General features: G+C 41.8%; 1 protein-coding gene across 1 annotated transcript in view; it reads left to right on the top strand.

Moving 5' to 3' along the window:
- The window catches only part of slc38a11 (solute carrier family 38 member 11), a 59,589-nt gene extending 39,722 nt beyond the window's left edge, over positions 1 to 19,867 (top strand). The window contains exons 6-10 of the mRNA XM_080198259.1: positions 1,670 to 1,740; positions 8,948 to 9,109; positions 11,037 to 11,149; positions 17,977 to 18,108; positions 19,399 to 19,867. Of these exons, the coding sequence (XP_080054385.1) occupies positions 1,670 to 1,740; positions 8,948 to 9,109; positions 11,037 to 11,149; positions 17,977 to 18,108; positions 19,399 to 19,689 (769 nt within the window). The 3' untranslated portion in view covers positions 19,690 to 19,867. The remainder of the gene's footprint in view (positions 1 to 1,669; positions 1,741 to 8,947; positions 9,110 to 11,036; positions 11,150 to 17,976; positions 18,109 to 19,398) is intronic.
- Positions 19,868 to 20,475: the final 608 nt, after the last annotated feature.

The following is a 20,475-nucleotide window of genomic DNA, read 5'->3' as shown; positions in this document are numbered from 1 at the left end:
TGGAATTCATTTGCAGTAAACAGGATTTTCTGTGTTGCAAATTTTAGAGGCAAAAATCAGTATCTGAGAAGACTTATCCATTACATTGCAAGAGAATCTGTTATAGAGTTGCGCCATCTTCTTCAGTCTATCTGTAGACAGTTTTGACAACAGGAACAGCTCTGAAGGCTGCATTCCACATATCTGGATATTCCTTCTGCCAGCCAAAAAATTGAGGCTGGGCAGGAAACTATCCTTATGTAGTCAATACGGGTGGCACAGTGGCATAATAGGTAGCACTGCTGCCTCACAGTGTCAAGGACCTGGGTTTGATTCGTGGCTTAGGTCATTATCTGTGTGAAGTCTACACGTCCTCCCTATGTCTGGGTGGATTTCCTCCGAGTGCTCTGGTTTCCTTCCACACTCCAAAGATATGCTGGTTAGGTGGATTGGCCACGCTAAATTCTCCTTCGGTGTACCCGAACAGGTGCCAGAGTGTGATGACTGGACGATTTTCAAAGTAGCTTCATCGCAATGTTAATGTAAGCTTACTTGTGACACTGTGGAATGAACTTAAACTTAATAGTTGGTAATTTAAGGGTTTGAATTGGAGCTAGGGCAGGCATCCGATCCGAACCATCATATCTGAGGCATAAAATTGTTGAGAGTTTGGGGTGAGTGGAAGTCCAGCTGGAGATCCATCTGCGATGATTCATGTTCCCCCTATCCCACTACTCCACTGAACACCAATTTCTCCCCTGCCCCTGGTCTATAAACCCTGTCCATGGGGAAGTATAAAATTCATGTTTTGAAGTAGAAGTTAACTAACTGTGGGGAAAGAGCAGGGGAATGGAGCTATTTTTTTCCAAAAGCCTGCATATGAACATGAACCATATAATTTTCTTCCGGGCTGTGTTATTTTATGATTCTGTGATGCATTAAAGTGCTTGCATGGAAAATTTGAATATACATAGTGCCTTTAAAATTCAAAGAATACTCCACCTACAGACTTCCACTCATGGATAATTTAAACAATTAGCAAGCACCATTTTTACAAGGACAACATATTCCCTGGGGAAAGGTGTCATTAGCTCAACAGGAGAAAGAATCCCATAGCATACCCTTCATTCCTGTGATTAAAAATCCATGCAGACTATTGTTAATTTATTCATCTGTTTCTCAATACCCATTAATTTAAGTTTAATAAATGCAGGATTTTCCTCTGAATCACACCACTGGAATTCAGCAAGGGTTTTGTTTCCTAGTCTTTCCATCCTGAATGCAGCAGTTTGTCTCTGCATGTTACAAAGTCTGCCAGCTCACAGAAATAACTGGCAAAACTGATTGAGAAGCTTGCTGTAATAGCCACTTGGTCTCATTGCTTTAATGCACTCAGAGGAAATGACTACAGCGTTATTCAATACCACAGAGCTGCCAGTCATGTGGATTCATAACCAGTTACTTCTGTGCTGCTCCATGTATATCATTGCTGGGGCCATCTCCTCATGATGTCCACTAATCTGTCTGAATTGAATACCACCAATTTTCTGAACACAAGCAAATTGTCTTCTGTTGCTTTCTGCATCCCCTGAGTATTTGGTTGCCATTTGCAAGTATCTCGATTTTCACTGAAATTAATAAAGAAAGAAGACCAAAGGCCATTGCAATCTGACTCTTATTTATCTTGCAGTCCATCCACAAAAAATGCCTGGGAGTTTGCACAGCCAAATGCAATACAAGCAATGGGAGTTATGACATTTGGTAAGTCATAAATATTTACAACAGAACAACGTATGTTCGTTCCATTATCTATTTATCTGCTGTGCAACAATTATACTCCCTACATCTCGACTTATTATTGATTAATGATGAATGTAAACTAATGATTGTTAAAAGAACAAACTGTCCTAGCTTTCCATACTAATACAAACAGAGTGTTTCCTTTTTTTGGAGTTTGCATGTTCTCCTTATATCTGCAAGGATTTCCTCCAGGTAATCCAGCTTCCTCCCACAGTTTAAAGGTGTGCAGATTACATCCACGCAGGTTACATGGATTGGCCATGCTAAATTGCCCCTTAGTGTGCCAGGGATGTGTGGATTGGGGGATTAGTTGGGTAAATATGTGGGATTACAAGGAAAGGGGTTGGATAGGATGTTGTGTCATCACTGCAGATTCAATGGGCCAAATGGCCTCCATTTGCACTGTAGCATTTCTATGAAAATGTTGTGTTTTGCCAGAGGGAGTGCGAGGAAATAAAACATTTTGTACTTGGAATGCTCAGAGTTAGATTATCCTGGACCCATCAACCAAATGAGGGAAAGGATTTTCATCATCCCATACATTACCAAGTGCATTTTCTTTGTCAGAAGAACTGATTATATATGCTGGACATAAAATGGTAATCACATATCTGGCCAGTGCTGCACCATTGAGGGAGCTGTTTACCTGTAGTTGCTAAAGAGCTGCTCCATGGCCTAGAAACACAGGGAAATATTTGGGAAAGAGATAGTGAGAGCAAAGAGGAGAGCTCAAATGGCAGGAAAAGGAGCAAAGTAAAGACTAACATGTCAATTGTGACCAAAAATATGAAGAAGTTCCCATGATGGTAATGTTCACAGAAGTATGGACTAGAACAACTCTTCTCAGGCACAAAAGATAGGCATCCCCCCCAAAAGGGCAGATCAGATATTTTGGAGAAAGTTGTCCCAGCAACCCATGCCAAATCACGCACCACAACATGCATTAAGATGCAGAAACTGTTCAATTGAAGCCTCCAATTGGGAGGTGAATGTATAATCGCTGGTACAGATCCAGAACTCTTGAAGAAGAATGCACTGCCAATCAAAAAAAGTGAAGTCCCTTGCATAGCTGGCGCCTGAAAGGATTATCAGATTCTCAAGTCCGCAGATCTGAAATGAATCATCATGTTTAAGTTGGAGAAAAGATTTTGCCAGATTCATAAGAAAACACTGGAGAAAATTCTACGACAATGGTTTGGTAGACACACCAAGGACAGCATGGATTTTAGTTTGGTATCAAATGTCAACTTGACTTGACAGAGTTTAAAGGCTCCATTTCCTGAAGGAGATGAATGAACTGGTTGAACATTTATCACAATCCAGCAGTGTTCATTGTTATTTGTTGTGTTTTAGTCCACTAATTACTACATCTGTCAGATTCAGTTTTCAAACCTTATCATGGTCAGATTTAAACTGTGTGGAGTTTGCACATTTTCCCTTTTTCTGAGTGGGTTTCCTCTGTTTTTTTCCCACAGTCCAAAAGACATGCAGGTTGGGTGGATTGGCCATGCTAAATTGCCCTTTAGTGTCCAAAGGTGCGTAGGTTGAATGGGTTAGCTACAGTAAATATATGATGTCATGGGGGATAGGGCGGGGGAGAGGGCCTGGGTAGAATACTCTGTCAGAGAGTTGGTGCAGACTTGATAGGATGAATGGCTTCTTCTGCACTGTAGGGATTCTATGAAAATTATGGTGTGGAATTTTCCACTCCAGAGATTAAGTGATGTGATGGGCAGGAGTAGTGGTGGGTTTCCCACTAGCCCATGGGTCAGGAAATTGCATCTCATCTTACGCTTGGAAGCTCATTAATTATACATTGACAATTAGCTCTTTGAATAACATGATTGGGCGGGCAATGATTCACCTGCCCTGCTATATTCTAGTGGGGTGAAAGGTCCTGGCACCATCTACAAATGATGTGTTAAACCTGGTGTTGTCAGACTTCTTGCCATCTACAAATACCAGCCAAATACACATATTACTCTCTGTAGCCCAGCTATGTGGATGACCAAAGCTGAGAAGGCTCCAAGCAATGAGAAGGCAATGCCAGGTTTCAACAATGAATCCCTGTGAGGTCAGCAGCAGCATGGGGACTTCCTCCACCCGAGGGATGGTTCCAGGAGGTCCACCAACTTCACTTCATCCTAGTGAGGAAGGTCAGCTTCATGGGCACACCTTGCAGTGCAGGAAGAGGATGAATGAGCTCATCCACGCTGGCAGGGTAAGTCACATTCTGTTCACTCCAAATGCACGCTCTCATTCTGCACTCCGAGCATCACTCAGTTCAGGGATTTTACAAAACATTAGCAGGAGAGATACCAGCATTCACCAGCATCTCATCTATCATCTTGTATGAAGAGCATTATCAGCTTTTATTGGCATGCATTCCAGCCTCTCATCCATCCCTTTCCATCACATTCCATTTCTTTGTCTTCATGCAGGCCAAGCTTGCTCACAATAAGAGGGAAAGATCCCAGACCAGAAGAGGGATGGCAGACAGCCAAGATCTCTCTGAGTTTGAGGAAATTGCCAAGAAGTTAGTAAATAGGGCCAGAGGTCACTTCTGCGGGTAAGGCCTCTCCCAGAAAGCCAGTATGGATGAAGCCTCCATGAGTTGATCACATTCTAACATTCACAGTAAGTGATTTTTAATATTATATTCAGCATTCTCATGAACTAATTTAATCTCCTTCCTCTTACAGGCAGCAATAGCTGATCCAGACATACCAGCGCAGGAAAAATGAGCCCAAATCTCCTGGACCAGTGACTACCTGGGTGTCTAGAACTCAGATGACTGCTGGAGATCAGGAACCATCTGAGTCAGATAATGAGCCTCTGGAAGTGGCTGTTGATAACATGCTGAAGATGCAAAGATAGGTTCCAGGTGGTACATCAGGCAAAATGACGAGAGGTAGTTAACAGAGTTGAGCAAAGGATGGAGAAGTCTGTCCACATTCTGTCAGATGACATGGCTCTGAAATTCAGCACCTCAAGGATCTGTGGGAAGGGTGACAGGAGATTTGGAGACCTTGATCCAGCAGCAGCTGCTGGATTTCCACGCGGTCTTTCACTCTAACACTAACATTGGAAGGACCCGTCAGTGGCTAGGTGAGAGGGAGTCTGGCATCTGGACCTTCCCCCAAGGACTCCTTCTGAAGGAGTCAGGCAGGCAGCGTTGGGCACCAGCAGGAAGGAGGACCAGCAGCTGGAGATCCAGGACGATTGTCCAGGTGATTCTGCGAGTGTTCAACTGATCCCAGCACTCCCTGCTTGTCATCTTCAGCTGCACATATTGAGAAAGGTGCATCTGCCTCAGAAGAAGAGACCCAAAACAGACTAGGCATGTCAGGCCTTTAAGGCTCCAAAGAACGCTTCTCCAAAGTCATCAGATGCAACAGGACATCGCAGTTGGCAGGCTGCCTCAGCTTCTGCTGAGGATGTCAGGGACACACTGAAACATAGTGGTAGGGTTTGAAAGATTAAGAAACCTTGATATCACCTTTAAGTCATGGATGTTCACTCATTGCATATATCTTATACCTTTGTAAATACCAGTTGCTAATGACAATTGTTGCACAATTTGAATGCATCACGCTTTATTTTTAATTCATTCATGAGATGTGGGCAAATCTTTTCCCCATAACAATATACATTGAATGCCTCATGTGAACGTGACTCCATCTGGACAGTACACACTACTTCCACTGTGTCAATAGTGGAGTGACCGAATGTTTGTATATGCAGGAAAGGAGGGTGGGGTGGTTGGGGAGGGGGGCTGGTGGGGGTAGGGGGTGGGGGGAGCAATCAAGTGGTGTGCTTTGTCTGAATGGTGTCACTTCTCGAGTGTTGTTTGAGTTACACTCATCCAGGCAAATGAGACTTTCCATCACATTCCTGACTTGTGCCTTGGAGATGCTGGACAGGCTTTGCGGTGTCAGGAGGTAAGTTACTTGCTGCAGGTTTCCTAGTCTCTCACCTGCTCTTAGAAACAGCATTTATGTGGCTGGTCCAGTTCAGTTTCTGGTTAATGATAACCCCAAGGACGTTGACAGTGGGGCATTCAATGATGATAATGCCATTGAATGTCAAGAGGCGATGGTTAGATCTTCTGTTGTTGGAGATGGTCATTGCCTGGGACTTGTGTGCAGGAATGTTACTTTCCACTTGTCAGCCCAAGCCTGGATTTTGTCCAGGTTTTGGACATGGACTGCTTCAGTATCTGAAGGGTTGTGAATGGTGCTGAAAATTGTGCAATCATCAGCAAACATCCCCACTTCTGACTTTATAATGGAAAGAAAGTCATTGATTAAGCAGTTGAAGATGGTTTAGGCCTCAGATACTCCCCTGAGGAACTCCTACTGTGATGTCCTGGGATCGAGATGATTGACCTTCAATCATCTTCTTTTGTGGCAGAGTGATCCTAGCAGAACACAAACTGAGCATTGCAATTAGCAAGTTATTGTAAATAAGTGCTACTTGATAGCGCTGTTGCTGACCCTTTCTATCACTTTACTGATGATCAAGAGTGGACTAATCGGGTAGCAATTGACTGGGTTAGATTTGTCCTGCTTTTTGTGCACTGGCTATAAATTTTCAGGATGGTGGTGCTGCATTTCTGCTTTGAGGTCAGCTTCAACCCTCCCTCTATCAGATTTCAGATCCCCCAATCATCCAAGAGCCTTAGGTTTTTCAGGTAGACCTCCCACCAATGGTTCTCAATCTTCCTCAGTAACCCTAGATCTCATTGTCATTGAGGTAGGCATTCCTGCCCTCCCACCTGAGCCCATCATTGTTGATGTCCAATGCCTCTTGGGTACTTCCCCATTTGATACTATGTGCACAGTCACATACAAAGGTGCCCCCCCCCTCCCCCCAACTACCTCTCCTGCCACGTCCCAAGAAAGCTATGGGTAACCTCCCTTTATTATGTTTTCCCCATTAACAGCTGCAAATGCCACCACTGGCTATGATCATCCCACCTTCAACCCAGTACCAAATCAGATATCCCAAGAACCTTGTTATAAAGGTGCCATAATAATTAGGGAGGATTTTAATCTATGTATAGACTGGAAAAATCAGGTGGGCAATGGTAGCATAGATGAAGAGTTCAGGATAATGTCTTAGAACAGCGTGTTCTGGAACCAACCAGAGAGCAGGCTATATTGTGCAATGAGATAAGACTAATTGCTAACCTCACAGTGAAGGCATGAAGACACTCCTTGGTAACAACAATCATAATATTGAACTATGCGTTCAGTTTGAAGGAATGAAGACTTTAATGGAATGGATAAACATGATTCCACCAACTTACATTTGTAATGAATATTCATGACATAAAGTAAAGTTTATTTATCAGACACAAGTAGGCTTACATTAATGATATAACAATGAAGTTACTGTGAAAATCCCTGGTCGCCACATTCTGGCACCTGTTTGGGTACACTGAGGGAGAATTTAGCAAGACCAATGCATCTAACCCGCACGACTTTGAACTGTGGGAGGAAACTGGAGCAGCCAGAGGAAACTCTTGCAGATACGGAGAGAACGTGCAAACTCCACACAGACGATGACCCAAGCACGGGAATCGAACCCAGGTTCCTGGAGCTGTGAGGCAGCTGTGCTAACCACTGTGCCACCATGCCGCCCAAGAAGGAGCCAACACTGTTTCTGGCCGGTTGCTGCCCGGCATGCTAATGCATGCAAATTGAATTCCCAACATGGATTAGCGGCTGACCCATCATCATCCCACATGGAAGTGGTGAAGGGAAAATCAGGAACTTGTTTTTCCAATGGTGGGGACTTTTGGCTTCACTTCAAATTTTCCACTCCCGCCCACCATGAAACCTGCCATTGTTGGGACAAGAATATTTCACCCATGACGTTCAGATTGTTAGTCTAATGCCATAACCATTTGATCAGCATATTTTGAATATCTATGAAGAGAAGTCAGGAAGACATTTCAAAGTTATAATTGACAATGTTGATTTTTGTTGATATCCTTTGAGACATCAAATAAGTGCAGATTGTGTTTGGTTTATTAGAAAGAACAGCCTTGAAGAACCAATCAAACCATTTAGTATAATTCATTGTATTCTTGAAAATAATTATCTTTGAACAGAATGTTTTCAACTGGAAATTTTCTATGATTTCAACATTTTTGATTTTCCTGATTTTGTATGCGGGGAAGTGTTATGCATTCTCAGAAAAAAGTCTCATCTATCATTTGTGTACTGTATTGAATTCCTTCACACTAAGTTTGATCGGTAGCTTTTTTCCACCAAAGTATACAGTTTCCTTAGATTTATATAAATAGACCAGCCAAAATTAACAATTGCAGTTTAAAAGTGAGGTGGTGTTGTTGCAGGCTGTTGGTGAGGCCTCATCTGGAACATGGCTTACAGTTTTGGTGCCCTTACCTAAAAAAAGGACATAATAATATTGGAGGCAAGATATCAAGTTATATTATTCGTAAATGCAATTAGAAGAAAATAATCAGTGAAAAAAAACGAAATAATTAGTAAAAATAATGAATAAAAAGTAAGCAAGGTAAAACTCTTTTTTTCTTTATTCTTTCATGGGCATCACTGGCAAGGCCAGCATTTGTTGCCACAACCCTCTTTGCCCTTCAACTGAGTAGCTTGTTAGGCCATTTCAAAGGGCAGTTAAGAGTCAACTATATTTCATTCATCTAGAGTCACATGTAGGCCAGACTATGTAAGAATAGCAGTTTTCTAAAGGGCATTAATTTACAATGATTGACAACAGTTTCATGGCCTGCATTACCAAGATTACCTTTTTCTCAATTCCAGATTTATTAATTGAATTTAAGTTCCACCAGCTGCCATGGTGGGATTTGAACCCTTGCCCCCTGATCGTCATCTTGGGTCCCTGGATTACTATTCCAGTGATGTCACCACTGTGCCATCATCTCCCCTAGTGTAGTAGGTTATCCACCCATTCATAGCCAATTGAAAAAAAAAACAAACCCAAAGCATTAGAGATCTATTTCATTGCATTGCCTCTGCAAAGTAACGTTCTTCTAGCAATGTCCCACTGGGAAAAGCAGAGCTAAATGTCTCTTACAAGAACCTGAAAAGCACATATTTATTTGTTTGTCCATTATAAGAACAAGAATAATATTCATTAATGATGTATTCTGTACTTTCAGCTTTTGTCTGTCATCACAACAGTTTTTTACTTTATGGATCCCTGGAGCAGCCCACAATAAACAACTGGTCTCGTGTTACTCATGTATCAGTGTTATTTGCTCTGTTTATCAGTGCGGCCTTTGCTGTAAGTGGATATATAACGTTCACAGGCTATACACAAGGTAAGGATACGATTTAACTTAACTAAATGTACATGGGGTAGAATTTCTGCAGGAGTTTCCACTCTGTTGCCAAAAATTTATCAGAGCACTGATTAAAAAGAAACCCAGGACAAAGAGCATAAATGGTCATTTATTTTTATTTTTTTTTACTTATTTCAACCACTTTTCCTCAGAAGTTGCTGGGGAGATTGAGGGAAGCAGAAATTACTGGTGCAAACATTGAAAATGATCATGAATTATTTTTTCAGTTATGAGTTTGTATTAACATTCGATTATTGATAATGGCCCAGCAGGGCAGCAATTTCAATTAATATTTATTTCAATTGCCTGTACACATGGAAATAAAACTGTCTGACTGATGATTAAAAAAAGAAACAAAAGAAGTGAGTCAGATTACTGGCCAAAGGGGATTAAAGCACATATATAGCCAATGAATTCATCAGTGACTCAAAACCCACTCAAACTGCTGAAAAAGAAGTGAATAAAAAAAAGCTGTAGTCGTAAAGACATCACAAAATAAAATAAATGGATGGGAAGGGGAGGAAGAGGGATATGATTGCAAGATAAATTTTTCCCAAAAAGAATTTACAGAAGGAAGGATAATAGGAAGAAGGGATTGGAAGGGAGAAGGGGGAGATCAAAAAAATTTGACAACCATTGTTGCTCCTGCATTATTTATTTGTTCATATTTTAGAGCTCTGTGTAACCATGACTAGTTAACACATAGAATGCCAGTGCATATGGAGAAATTACTCTCATTACTCTCAAAAACAATTTTTTGGTCGTGCTTGCCCCAACACTGGAAAATCCCGCCCGAGGTCAACAGATTTTTGTATGGTCCGAATCCCACTGCTGCGATTCCCGTGGCGGGTGGGATGGGAAAATTCTGCCCTGTGATTCTGAAACAAATCTGATAGAACCAGAAAAACTTTCTTCGATCTTCTTCCTTGGCTGGAATTTTCTAGTTCTACCTGTGCCAGGAATCATCATGGACAGGACAGAAATTTTGACAGACCAGCCCAAGGTCCATTGCCATAAGACATGGATTTCCAGTCTGGCAAGGGCAAGACCAGAAAATCGCAGCTAATGTATCTGCTTTGCATTCTGATGTAGCTGTGGAGGCCAATTGCGGATCTGCAAGGCTTTCCACGCTGAAGGTAAGGGTGAATTTATCATTTTGTTGGGACTGGCTGGTCTTTGAGTTTGTCTTTTGTTTGTTAGCTGCCTGTATATTTTGCTGATAGAAGGAATCAATGCCACTATTGAGATTGCTCCCCAAATAGTTCTTTCTAGTATGTGCTAATATTGCTCTAATTAGCAATGGCAGTCTGCCTCTCTTCATGCATACAGCCTAATGTGCTTGAGTTGAATGCAGAAGTTGGCAGGTTAGAGTTGGCTTCTTGAGGCGTTGATATTTTTTTCCAGCTTTAATCGGCCACCTGGGCCCAAACCCAGACGCTCTTTAGAATGTTTCTCTATACTATATCAAGGTTAACTTATAACATTGTGAATCCCATAAGTCACCACAGATGTGGTTGTCTCAACCTGGTATAATAAAGAAAATCTTAATGTAGAATGATGCATAATCTTAATTCTTTTCATGAAAACCTTTTTTTGAAGTAAAATGAGTTACTTCAGAGTAATATCATAGGTGGGATTTTCCGTGCACCCTACCGCAAGTTTCATGGTAGTGGAGGGAACCCAGTGTTGGCTGGTGGCGGGATCTTCTGATCCCACTGCTGTCAATGGAGTTTCTCGTTGAATGGACCCCTTGCCAACAGGAAACACGTAGCAAGACCGGAAGATCCCACTGGCTTGAATGGCCAGAAAATTCCAGCTGATGTATTTTGTGAGAGAAAGTGTGATGCTTTTAATATTTTTAACAGAATAAAAATCAACCTAGGCTCTTTTGATGTCTTTTTACCAGGTGACCTGTTTGAGAATTATTGTAAAAATGATAATTTGGTTACTGCTGGGAGGTTTCTGTACGCATTAACTGTTATTTTGACATTTCCAATTGAGTGCTTTGTTACTCGAGAGGTAAGTTGATCTTTGAATAAATTTGATTGTAAGATACTTTGGGAATTTTTAATGATTTTACTTTGTGCCTTGGTGTTGATAGACACGTACAAGTTAACTTAGTAATATAGCATGCTATTTCTTTTACCTCATTGCATTGAGAAATAAATTTTGAATTTATACATCGGGCAAAAAGTAAGACACCTAGTATATCCTTCTGTAATATAAAATATAACTATACTCTTACTTAAGGTAGAACCATTAATACTGCCCTCAAAACATCAATTTTGTTCATGCCATTTTATATATTTTTCTGAAAGCAGAAGAAAGACCATAATCAATCTAAAGATTCTATTGCCATGAATTGCAAGGTCACATACTTCCATCCCCGTAATATCATCTGATCCCACCCATACCTTTGCATGTTCCATCCCAAGCTTCACTAACAAGCAGCAGCTCTGTCAGCTGCTCTCCAATCTAGGGAGCTTGGCTGATGTTACATGGCTCCTCGCCCTGCTTGGACCCTGCAGTGTGGCCTTCGATGGGAACCCTTCCTGTTCTAGCAATGAGGATACCCCTCCCTGATTTGTCTGAACAGCTTGATATTCCTGGATGCCATTGCACCTGTTGTAAAGATGGGTGTACCACGTTTATGATGCAAGTATTCCCAATGGGAACCCCCCCCTCACACACACTGTATGCCACCCCCCGTGCCTGCCATGGCACTGATGTGGCAGCAGTCAGTAGCCCATTGAGGTGGATGGTATCGGGTTTCCAGCATCCATGGGGACACAGGTTGCTGGGCAGGAGTGAGGAGTCTGGGGTGGATAACCGTACTGTCCGTCTGTCTGTCTCTCTCACCCTCCCGCTCCCACTCCCATTCCATAAGTACCATGGATGTTGCAGTGTAGCCAATCGAGCTGGCCCTGGTACCTGAGGATATGGAAGAGGAGAAGGAGGGAAACGTGCAGCTGTGGCAAGACCAACCCAGGGCAGAGGCCACAGCAGGACAGGGGCTATCGGTCTGGGGCAGGAGGTGGATGGCCATCGGTCCGAGGGGAGGGCCAGAGGACATTGGAGATGGGGACCCTGACACTACAGGACCCGTGTGTCCTTCAAAAACATTTTGGATGCCGTGTGCCAATGCAGACTGTATGGAGACAGTGTGGCACCTCACAGATCTGGCACCTTGTGTGTCAGGATGGCACCTGGACCTGATGACAGTGAAGATTACCGTGGCCCTCAACTTCAACAGAACTGTGTCCCCCAGGCCACAATTGGAGACATCTGTGGCATCACCTAGTCCTAGACGGATGCTTGGACAGGTGATTACATCTGCTGTGATGTGGACCAAGCCCTGCAGGCTTTTCTGCCATTGCCAGAATGCCCCATATGCAGGGGGCTATCAACAGCAGGCACCTTGCCCTGTGGGCCCCATACCATCAAGGGGTGCGACATGTGAACAGAAAGGTGTCCCACTCCCTTAACGTGCAAGTTGCCTGCGACGACAGGCTTAGTATCATGCATGTGGAGCTCTGACATCCCCGGGCTCATGGGGGGCAACGGCTACCTGCTGAGATTTTGGCTGATGATGCCAGTGTGGAGGCCCCAGACTGACGCAGACACCCATTATGATGAGGTCCACGCTGCCAATTGGGCTGTTGAGAGGAGATGCAGCAGGCTTGTGAAAATGCGCTTTTGCTGTCTGGACCACTCTGGTGGGTCCTGAAGTATAGCGTCCCTGAGGATCTCCATGCATTTGACAACCCGGCACAGCAATGGGGAGACATCCCGGAAGGGGAGAAAGGGGACTAGGTGGAAGTCCATGGGGAGGAGGGGAAAGAGGAGGAGGAGACAGGCAAGGAGGATCTGGAGAAGAGACTGAACAGAAACTGGAGGATGGAGAACAGGTAGTGACAATGGTTCAGCTGGGAAGGGCAGCGAGAGGCCCTCATCGCCACAAGGTTAACTGAGTATGAGGGGGTGTAGTGTATTACAACTCCATTTATCAGAACCCTAACTAGTGCTGCCCTTCACCTGTGCTCTCTTGGTGACCCAATAGCTTGTTAACCTTTCTATTTCGCCAAGGTACTCCCCAAGATGCACATCAGAGGTGGAGATGATCAGTGTTTCATCCCCCATGTCCTAAATTTTTTTAGAAAATTCAGTTTATTGTTATGCCAAGTTTGCCAAATTTGCTCACTGCCCCTGAGAAAGATATGCAGATGTGTCCATCCCACCAGCATAAAGGTTGGTCAAGCCTCATCCAAACCCATGCTCTCTTGGTATATAGTCTACTATACACTGTGGTACTCAGATTCAGTTCCTGCTAATTAAATATTTGAAAATAATCCAATGAGATGGATTCCCTACCGCAAAAAGTACACCATTACAGCAGAAAAAATTTCCATAGGTTTTGACTACTTGCAGCATCGAGGCTAATGAGTGTCTGTATGCTCACATGTTATAATATGACTTGTGTTGCAGTATATGTGACATCAACTGCTTGAGTTTATTGTTTTTGCTGTCCAGTTGTTTTTGTAGACACAGCCTTGGTCCATTAGTTGTGTTCTTCCTTTTTTTTATGAGCAATTATCTCAGGTGTTCAAAGCACTCACCCAAAGTTTAGTGACTGCATGCAAATAAGGCAGTTGTGTTGGTTTCACATATCATCAGTTTCCTCCTTTCACCAGCTTACCATGTAGGGTTGGGGATGCAAAGCACTTGTTTAAAGGAAACTGCAGAAACTGAAATTTAATTTTTACTTCAAGTTCCTTATAGCCAACAGAGAGAGTGTGCCCTGATGGGAATTTTAACCCAGAACTTTAGGTAACTTCCATAGTCCACAATGCAACCTAGACATCTATAAATACAATTTTATAACAAATCAGTGCAAATATAATGGAGATCCATCATTTTTGAGTAAGGATTTTGTACTTGAAAGATATATCTGCCATTCTTCTGACCTGTAGCTCACAAGCTAAGGTTATACATTTAATGATTGAAAACTCCTGCTTTGGATGCCACAAACAATGCTTGGTAGTGTGTAACAGCAAGCCTTTATTAACAACTCATAACTATGGACATACTTTTAGGGTATAGATATGGAGCTGACTCCATCCTAGGTCTTTACACATCTCTGTCCATCTTGACACTGTTTCTGGCTCTGAGTCATGTGCCTTTTTACATCACTGTGTGTGGGTGGAACTGTACTCATTCCCACTTTAGCACTGTATGTACCAGACCGAACTACTACACCGTCCTCCAAATCCTTACCCATGGATATGGTTACTTTAGTTTACTTCAAGTCTTATTCGTTATAAGTCTTGTGCATTGATCTTATTGTTATAACCCAAATGCTACTCTAACATACTTGCTATTACATTATTAACATTAACAACATCCTTACTACCCAATCCTCTCTTCAAGTCCTTGCAGTAAAAGGCTCAGGCAGTCAGGTAGCTGTGTAACCCTTCCACATCTTGTTCACTGTTCTATCAGGAGAGTGGTAGGCTCAGGTGGTTCTGGCTCTTGTCATTGGCTTGGAGGTTGCATGGCATTTGGTCATGGTTTCATCCACTTTTTCCATTCCTTGTTAAACTAGATTGGTTGGTCAGGCTAGTTTGGCAGTGCAAGGTTGTTTTATTCTTGCGCGTTTCTTGCGGTGTGGACAAAAATGACATTCAACTGCTTGGCAATGTTTGTTCTTCTTCCTTTTCCATTTAGGCTGTCTGGAATCTCTCTGACTCTGAGCAAAAGTGACCCTGTGGCAAGACAATTGAGTAGCATGCTCATTTCTGCTTTTTGCGATTGATGGCGCAAAACTGCTAGTAGCATCCCTCATGGTTTTGGCACGCTATCTCAAAGTTACTGCGTGTGCACAGTGGTTAGTGTGTCTGCTAACCATAATCTTAACTGGAAGTAGAGGCTCCTCAGGCTGTTAATCCTGTTCTGGTACCATTTCCAGAGGAGGTGCTATGATAATCTCATGCACAGTAGGTTGGCCTGACCATTGTGGACTTTTCCAAATCTGCAATGATGATGCATAAACCTGTTCCATCAAATGTGAAGAGGGATCAGAAGTGAAAGCAGAATCTAAATATTCGTTAATGTTTGAGGATTCAGAACTGTTCTCTTCTGGATGGTTAATGACACTGGTAGTCTTGACATCTTCCAACATCTAGAGAAGATCTAGGGCCATCTAGGATCCTTGGTTAGAAACGAAAAAGGCTGATTCTAGACAATAAACATCAACTTAAGAAACTTGTTTGTCATTTTACCTCAGTGATTCAAGGATCATGCCAAGGACTGGGGATCAGACTCCGCCTGCTCCATACAGTGGAGTGTCTGTCATTCGAATCCAAAGATTTTGGAGTCATATTTCCTTCTCTGACAGTACTGGCACCTGAGTCTAATTTAAAATTTATTAGACAACCATTTATCAGGAAGTCAGCATTCCAAAATAAAGAACCACATTCTCTGATTTCCCCAAGAAGAATGGCTGTGTGCCTTCCGGGTCTTTGATCTCAGCCTCATGGATGCCAGTACAGTGCAGACTTGCATGGTTTATCAAAGTGTCCCTGTTTGCTGCAGTGGAAGTATTGGGCAATGTTCACTGAACACCGATCTTCCCTGTGAGCGTGCTTCAAACTGCAGTGCTGGCAAAGTCACTCTGCTAAGAGGTTCAGGGGTTGCTTTCCCTAACTTGGGTGATCCTGCATTTTTGTGATTTGATAGGATGGACTGAAGATTGGTTTCTGCCCCATGGCGTGTTCCCTTAGGATGGTTCTGTATTGTTCACGTCACTCGGACAGTCTAGTTAGTTGGATAGCCTGCCCGAGGGCAAGATTAACTTTAGCTTTAGCAGATTAGAGAGTGAATCATTTGCAACCTCAACCATGATTCTGTCTCAGATGAGCAGAGACTTTAAATCACCATATTCACAAACTTCTGTGATCCAGCAGAAATCATTAATGAAGGAATCAGCAAGTTTCCCAGACAGCTGGACTCTCTTATTAAATTTCACTCTCTCCAGTATTTTGTTGAATATTAATTGAAATAGATATTGAAAGATTTCAAAACATCTTCAAATTTGATAGATGATTCATCGATAGCTTAACATGAAATGGTGTCATCTGCTATTGGTCCAATCAAATAAAGAAGTGTACTAACCTGTGCTGCCTCTGATGTTTTATTTAGATCTGTAGCAATGCTGCATCTTAAACATCTTCTCCAAAGACTCTAGTTCTGTGACTGCTCTGGGCCATGGGTGAATCCCAGTGGAGATGGAAGTGAGGAATTGCAAAATCTATTTTTGATTGTTTTAAATAGCGTAGGTACAGCTTTAAGAGGTTACATATTTCCAAAATAGAGGCGCCGGTCGCCAGCTCCTAATGAAGGATCTTCCCACGCTTACTGTTTTATGGTGGGCTCTTCAAACTGGCAGCATCTTAAGAAGAAGGAGTGACTTCAATGACACAATAGGTCAGCTGGTTGCCCTCTTGATTCATTCAGCTTTCACATTGTGATTCAGGCCTCTTGGGAAATAACCGCAGGCTCGATGATTCCCACTCGGAATTTGGAATCAGGTTTAGTGAAAGGTTGTTCTCAAAAAATGCATCAGACTGACTGAAAACAGGTGTCTCAGGACTAGCTGGCCTGGAAGCAAACTCTGCTCGCTGGAGCTGAAGACTACTGTTTGATTAAAACTTCTCATGTTTGTTCTTAACTTCCAGCCTCTGGAACTTTTCTGTGAGGGTTCTCAGTGTCTGCTGCTGCAGTTGAGAGCAGGTTAAGTTCACAGCAGTAGCCATTGAAGGCTTTCCTTAGCTTCTCAACATTCTGCCTCTCCCTGCCCCCCACCCCCATCCCCCACAAAGAATCCTGCAAGAGACAAGATGAAGTAGGCTTCCTAGTCTGTTTTTTATATCCATCCATGGGATGTGGGTGTCACTGGTTGGGCCAGCATTTATTGCCCACCCTTGAAAGCATTTAAGAGCCAACCACACTACTGTGGATCAAGAGTCACATGCAGGCCAGACGGGATAAGGATGGTAGATTTGCTTCCCTAAAGGATATTAGTGAATGAGATGAGTTTTTACAACAATCATTTCATGGCCATTACTAGACTTTTAATTCCAGATTATTATTGAATTTAAATTTCACCATCTGTCTTGGAGGATTCAGACCTGGGCTCCCAGAGCGTTTCCCTGTGTCTCTGGGTTACTAGTCCAGCGACAATACCACCATGCCATTGCCTTCCCCTGGAGTATGTTAACAGCAAGTCTAATTAATAACAGATAATTTTTTACAGTAGAGGGTAGTGTTTTGGAGCCATTTCCAGTCTAAGTATTTTCTCATCCTATCCATCTCTGGACTGACCCTTCCTCAGGGTCATGTGCCTTCACTGTGAGGGCATGATTGTACTGTTTCACATTAACCCCATATGTGCCAGGCCCCACTACTACAATGCTGTGCATCCATATTGTAATGTGAATACTTAAGCATATTCATTGCTTTGTATAATATGAAATGTTATGATTGAAAATGTTAAACTAAGAAGGTATGTGAATGATTATCATTCTTCATTGCAGTCTGCCGTGGAACTCAAACCCCATTAATAATTTAAATTAAAAATGCTTTGGAGGAATCTGAAATAGTAACAATTAAGATTAATTGGATATTTTGTCCGTCGAATAATAAGATGAAGTTAGGTTTTTTTAATATGTTTTCATTTGGCTTGATATGACATGATATGTATATAGATCTGGACTTTTAAAAAAATGTCTCATTGCAGAAATTGGAAGAAAAGTGTTGTAAGGGGTCACAGAATTGTCTTTCATCTACAGGTTATTGCAAACTTATTTTTCGGTGGGAACCTATCAACAATTTTTCATATTGTCGTCACTGTGTGCATTGTTGCTGCATCCACAGGCATTTCATTAGCATATGACTGCCTCGGAATAGTTTTGGAATTAAATGTGAGTAAGAGTATTCCTAAGATAAGAGATGCTTGCTTCTTTTGCTATTCATCTTTGGGATGTGGATGCCACCGTCAAGTTTGGAACTCACTACATATTGCTGAAAAGGGCTTATTTTTCAACTGCTTCAGTCCATGTGATGGAGACTCTCTTAACAATGTTGTGTTATGAGGAAAGGTGCAAGGACTTTCCCCTTCTTCCCACTCCTTGGTTGATCGTAACAGGATTTTTATAAATATAAATTAAGGATGGATGTGCCAGTTCAGTGTATTTACTTAACTGCTTACATGCTGATTATAAAGAACTCAGCTTTCTTGGCTTTCTTGGGTTTAAAAAAGTTAGGGGTTAGTTCTTACTGTTCTAAAAAAACCACTCAGGTAAAGATACTCACATAATAAAAAAAAGATAAACACATATCAAAACTTTCACAACACACAGACAAATACAAGCATGCAAAAATACAAGTTACAAAGTCGATGAGATTAACTTTTGGCTAAATTAAGATTCAACAAGAAAAGACAGAGGTGGAACTGGAATCACATGTAGGAGAGATCAGAAAATGATGGCAATTTTCCTCCCCTAATCAATTTGATTTTTAATAACTTCATGGTTGCTTTTACTGATCTCAAACTGAACACAAATTCTAAAACACAATACTGAATTTGAACTAATTCCTTTGAATGACTAGTTCAGGCCTCTGGATTACTATTCCGGTAACAACATTTCTATATTTCTGTACCAGTATTCTTTACTGCTGAATGATTTCTAACAAAATATCAAATGCTGTTTTTTTTTTATCCATTTCAAACTCTGAGCTGAACCATTGCCCTTCGCTTTACTTCATTTCGTGGCCTTCTCTCCAGTGCTGCCTGGATGTTTCCTTCTCAAAACAGATCCTCGGTTATCTTTCCTCACTAATCCAGAGGATGATACTTGAAGGCCTGGGGTTAGAATTTGACCTTGGACAATTGTACAAAATGATCAATAATAAATGTGCAGCCCATTTTGCATCCAACCAATATTTCAATGAGAAAGAGATTTGGTCGGAGTACAAAACAGTCATTTTGCACTAAAATCCCAGGATGAACTTAAAACCTCAGAAATATTGGCTGTTGGACAAAGTGAGCGATAATGAAATTAAAATATAAATAAGAGAATTTAGAAATCACTCCTTTCATTCTGACATGACAAGAACTATAAAAATAGTGACTATAAATAGTGATGATTAAAAACAATGAAATGAAATCACTCAGTGAAAAGTCCTTCACTGTTATCATTTTATTTTCACAGGGCGTGATTGCGGCTATTCCATTGGTTTTTATCATTCCAACGGCATGTTATCTAAAACTCTCTGAAGAGCCATGGTATCATTGGGACAGCATTCAATCTAGTGTGATCCTGATCACTGGTATATTGATGATGATTGTTGGGTTTGTGATGGCTGTCATTTTTCCCCAAGACTGCAGTCATGGAAAGGAGATGTTTTACTGCATGCCTTCAAATTCATCTGCATACAATGTTACAGTCTCTGCCAATGAGACCTACAGTCAATCTCCACTGTTCATTTCAAGCATATTGTAAAATATCAGATTCTGTGCAGTGGGTGGATTGACATGTGTGGATTTCCGTTGCATTTTAACAAACTTGCTGTTAATTATATGCTTGCTTGAAAAAGTAAGTTCCATACTTCATTCCAAAGTGTGAAATCCATTCATTTATAATTGAATGTTTTCATTTGTTGTCAATATTTAAAACAAGAAAACACCAGCTTCCCCATTTGTAAGTGACGTAAATTGAACTTTTACAATTTTAATTAATCTGCAAATGTTTGACCACACCAACATATGATACTGCTTTGGATGCATCAATAAATGAATGTAACGAATGCACTTCACTATTGGTTAGCTAGACCAGTGATTCAACAGACTTACTTCATGAGTAACTGAACGGTATACGTACCAAGACCATGTTTGATCCCTGGTTGCATTGAACTACCTGATCTCAGCTCAGGCAGCAGAAGAGGCATGAGAATGAAACTGTGGCCCAGCACTGGGCAGAGGACAGTTGAGTAACCCCTGCTTTTAGGGTTTCCATGTTGGTGCTACAGTATTGTGGTAACTCAGCATTAAGCCAAAAAAAATCTAGCAGCATAAGAACCTCTCTACGTGTACATTTTTGATTTAATGGGCAGGATCTTCAGCCTGCACTATCCGAGCGTGGGATCACCAGCAGGGACGCAAAATCTGGAGAAAACCGATAATCATAAATCTTGCTGGTGAGATCACAATTTCAAATTTTCCCAGTCCCTCGCAGGCGACGTGATCAGATTCACGCCCGTTATGGGTGTGTACATGATTTTAATTGATT

The sequence above is a fragment of the Carcharhinus amblyrhynchos genome, chromosome 11 (assembly GCF_965287045.1).
Source record: "Carcharhinus amblyrhynchos chromosome 11, sCarAmb.v2.hapA, whole genome shotgun sequence".
NCBI lineage: Eukaryota > Metazoa > Chordata > Chondrichthyes > Carcharhiniformes > Carcharhinidae > Carcharhinus > Carcharhinus amblyrhynchos.
This window is presented reverse-complemented; position numbering and strand designations above follow the sequence as displayed.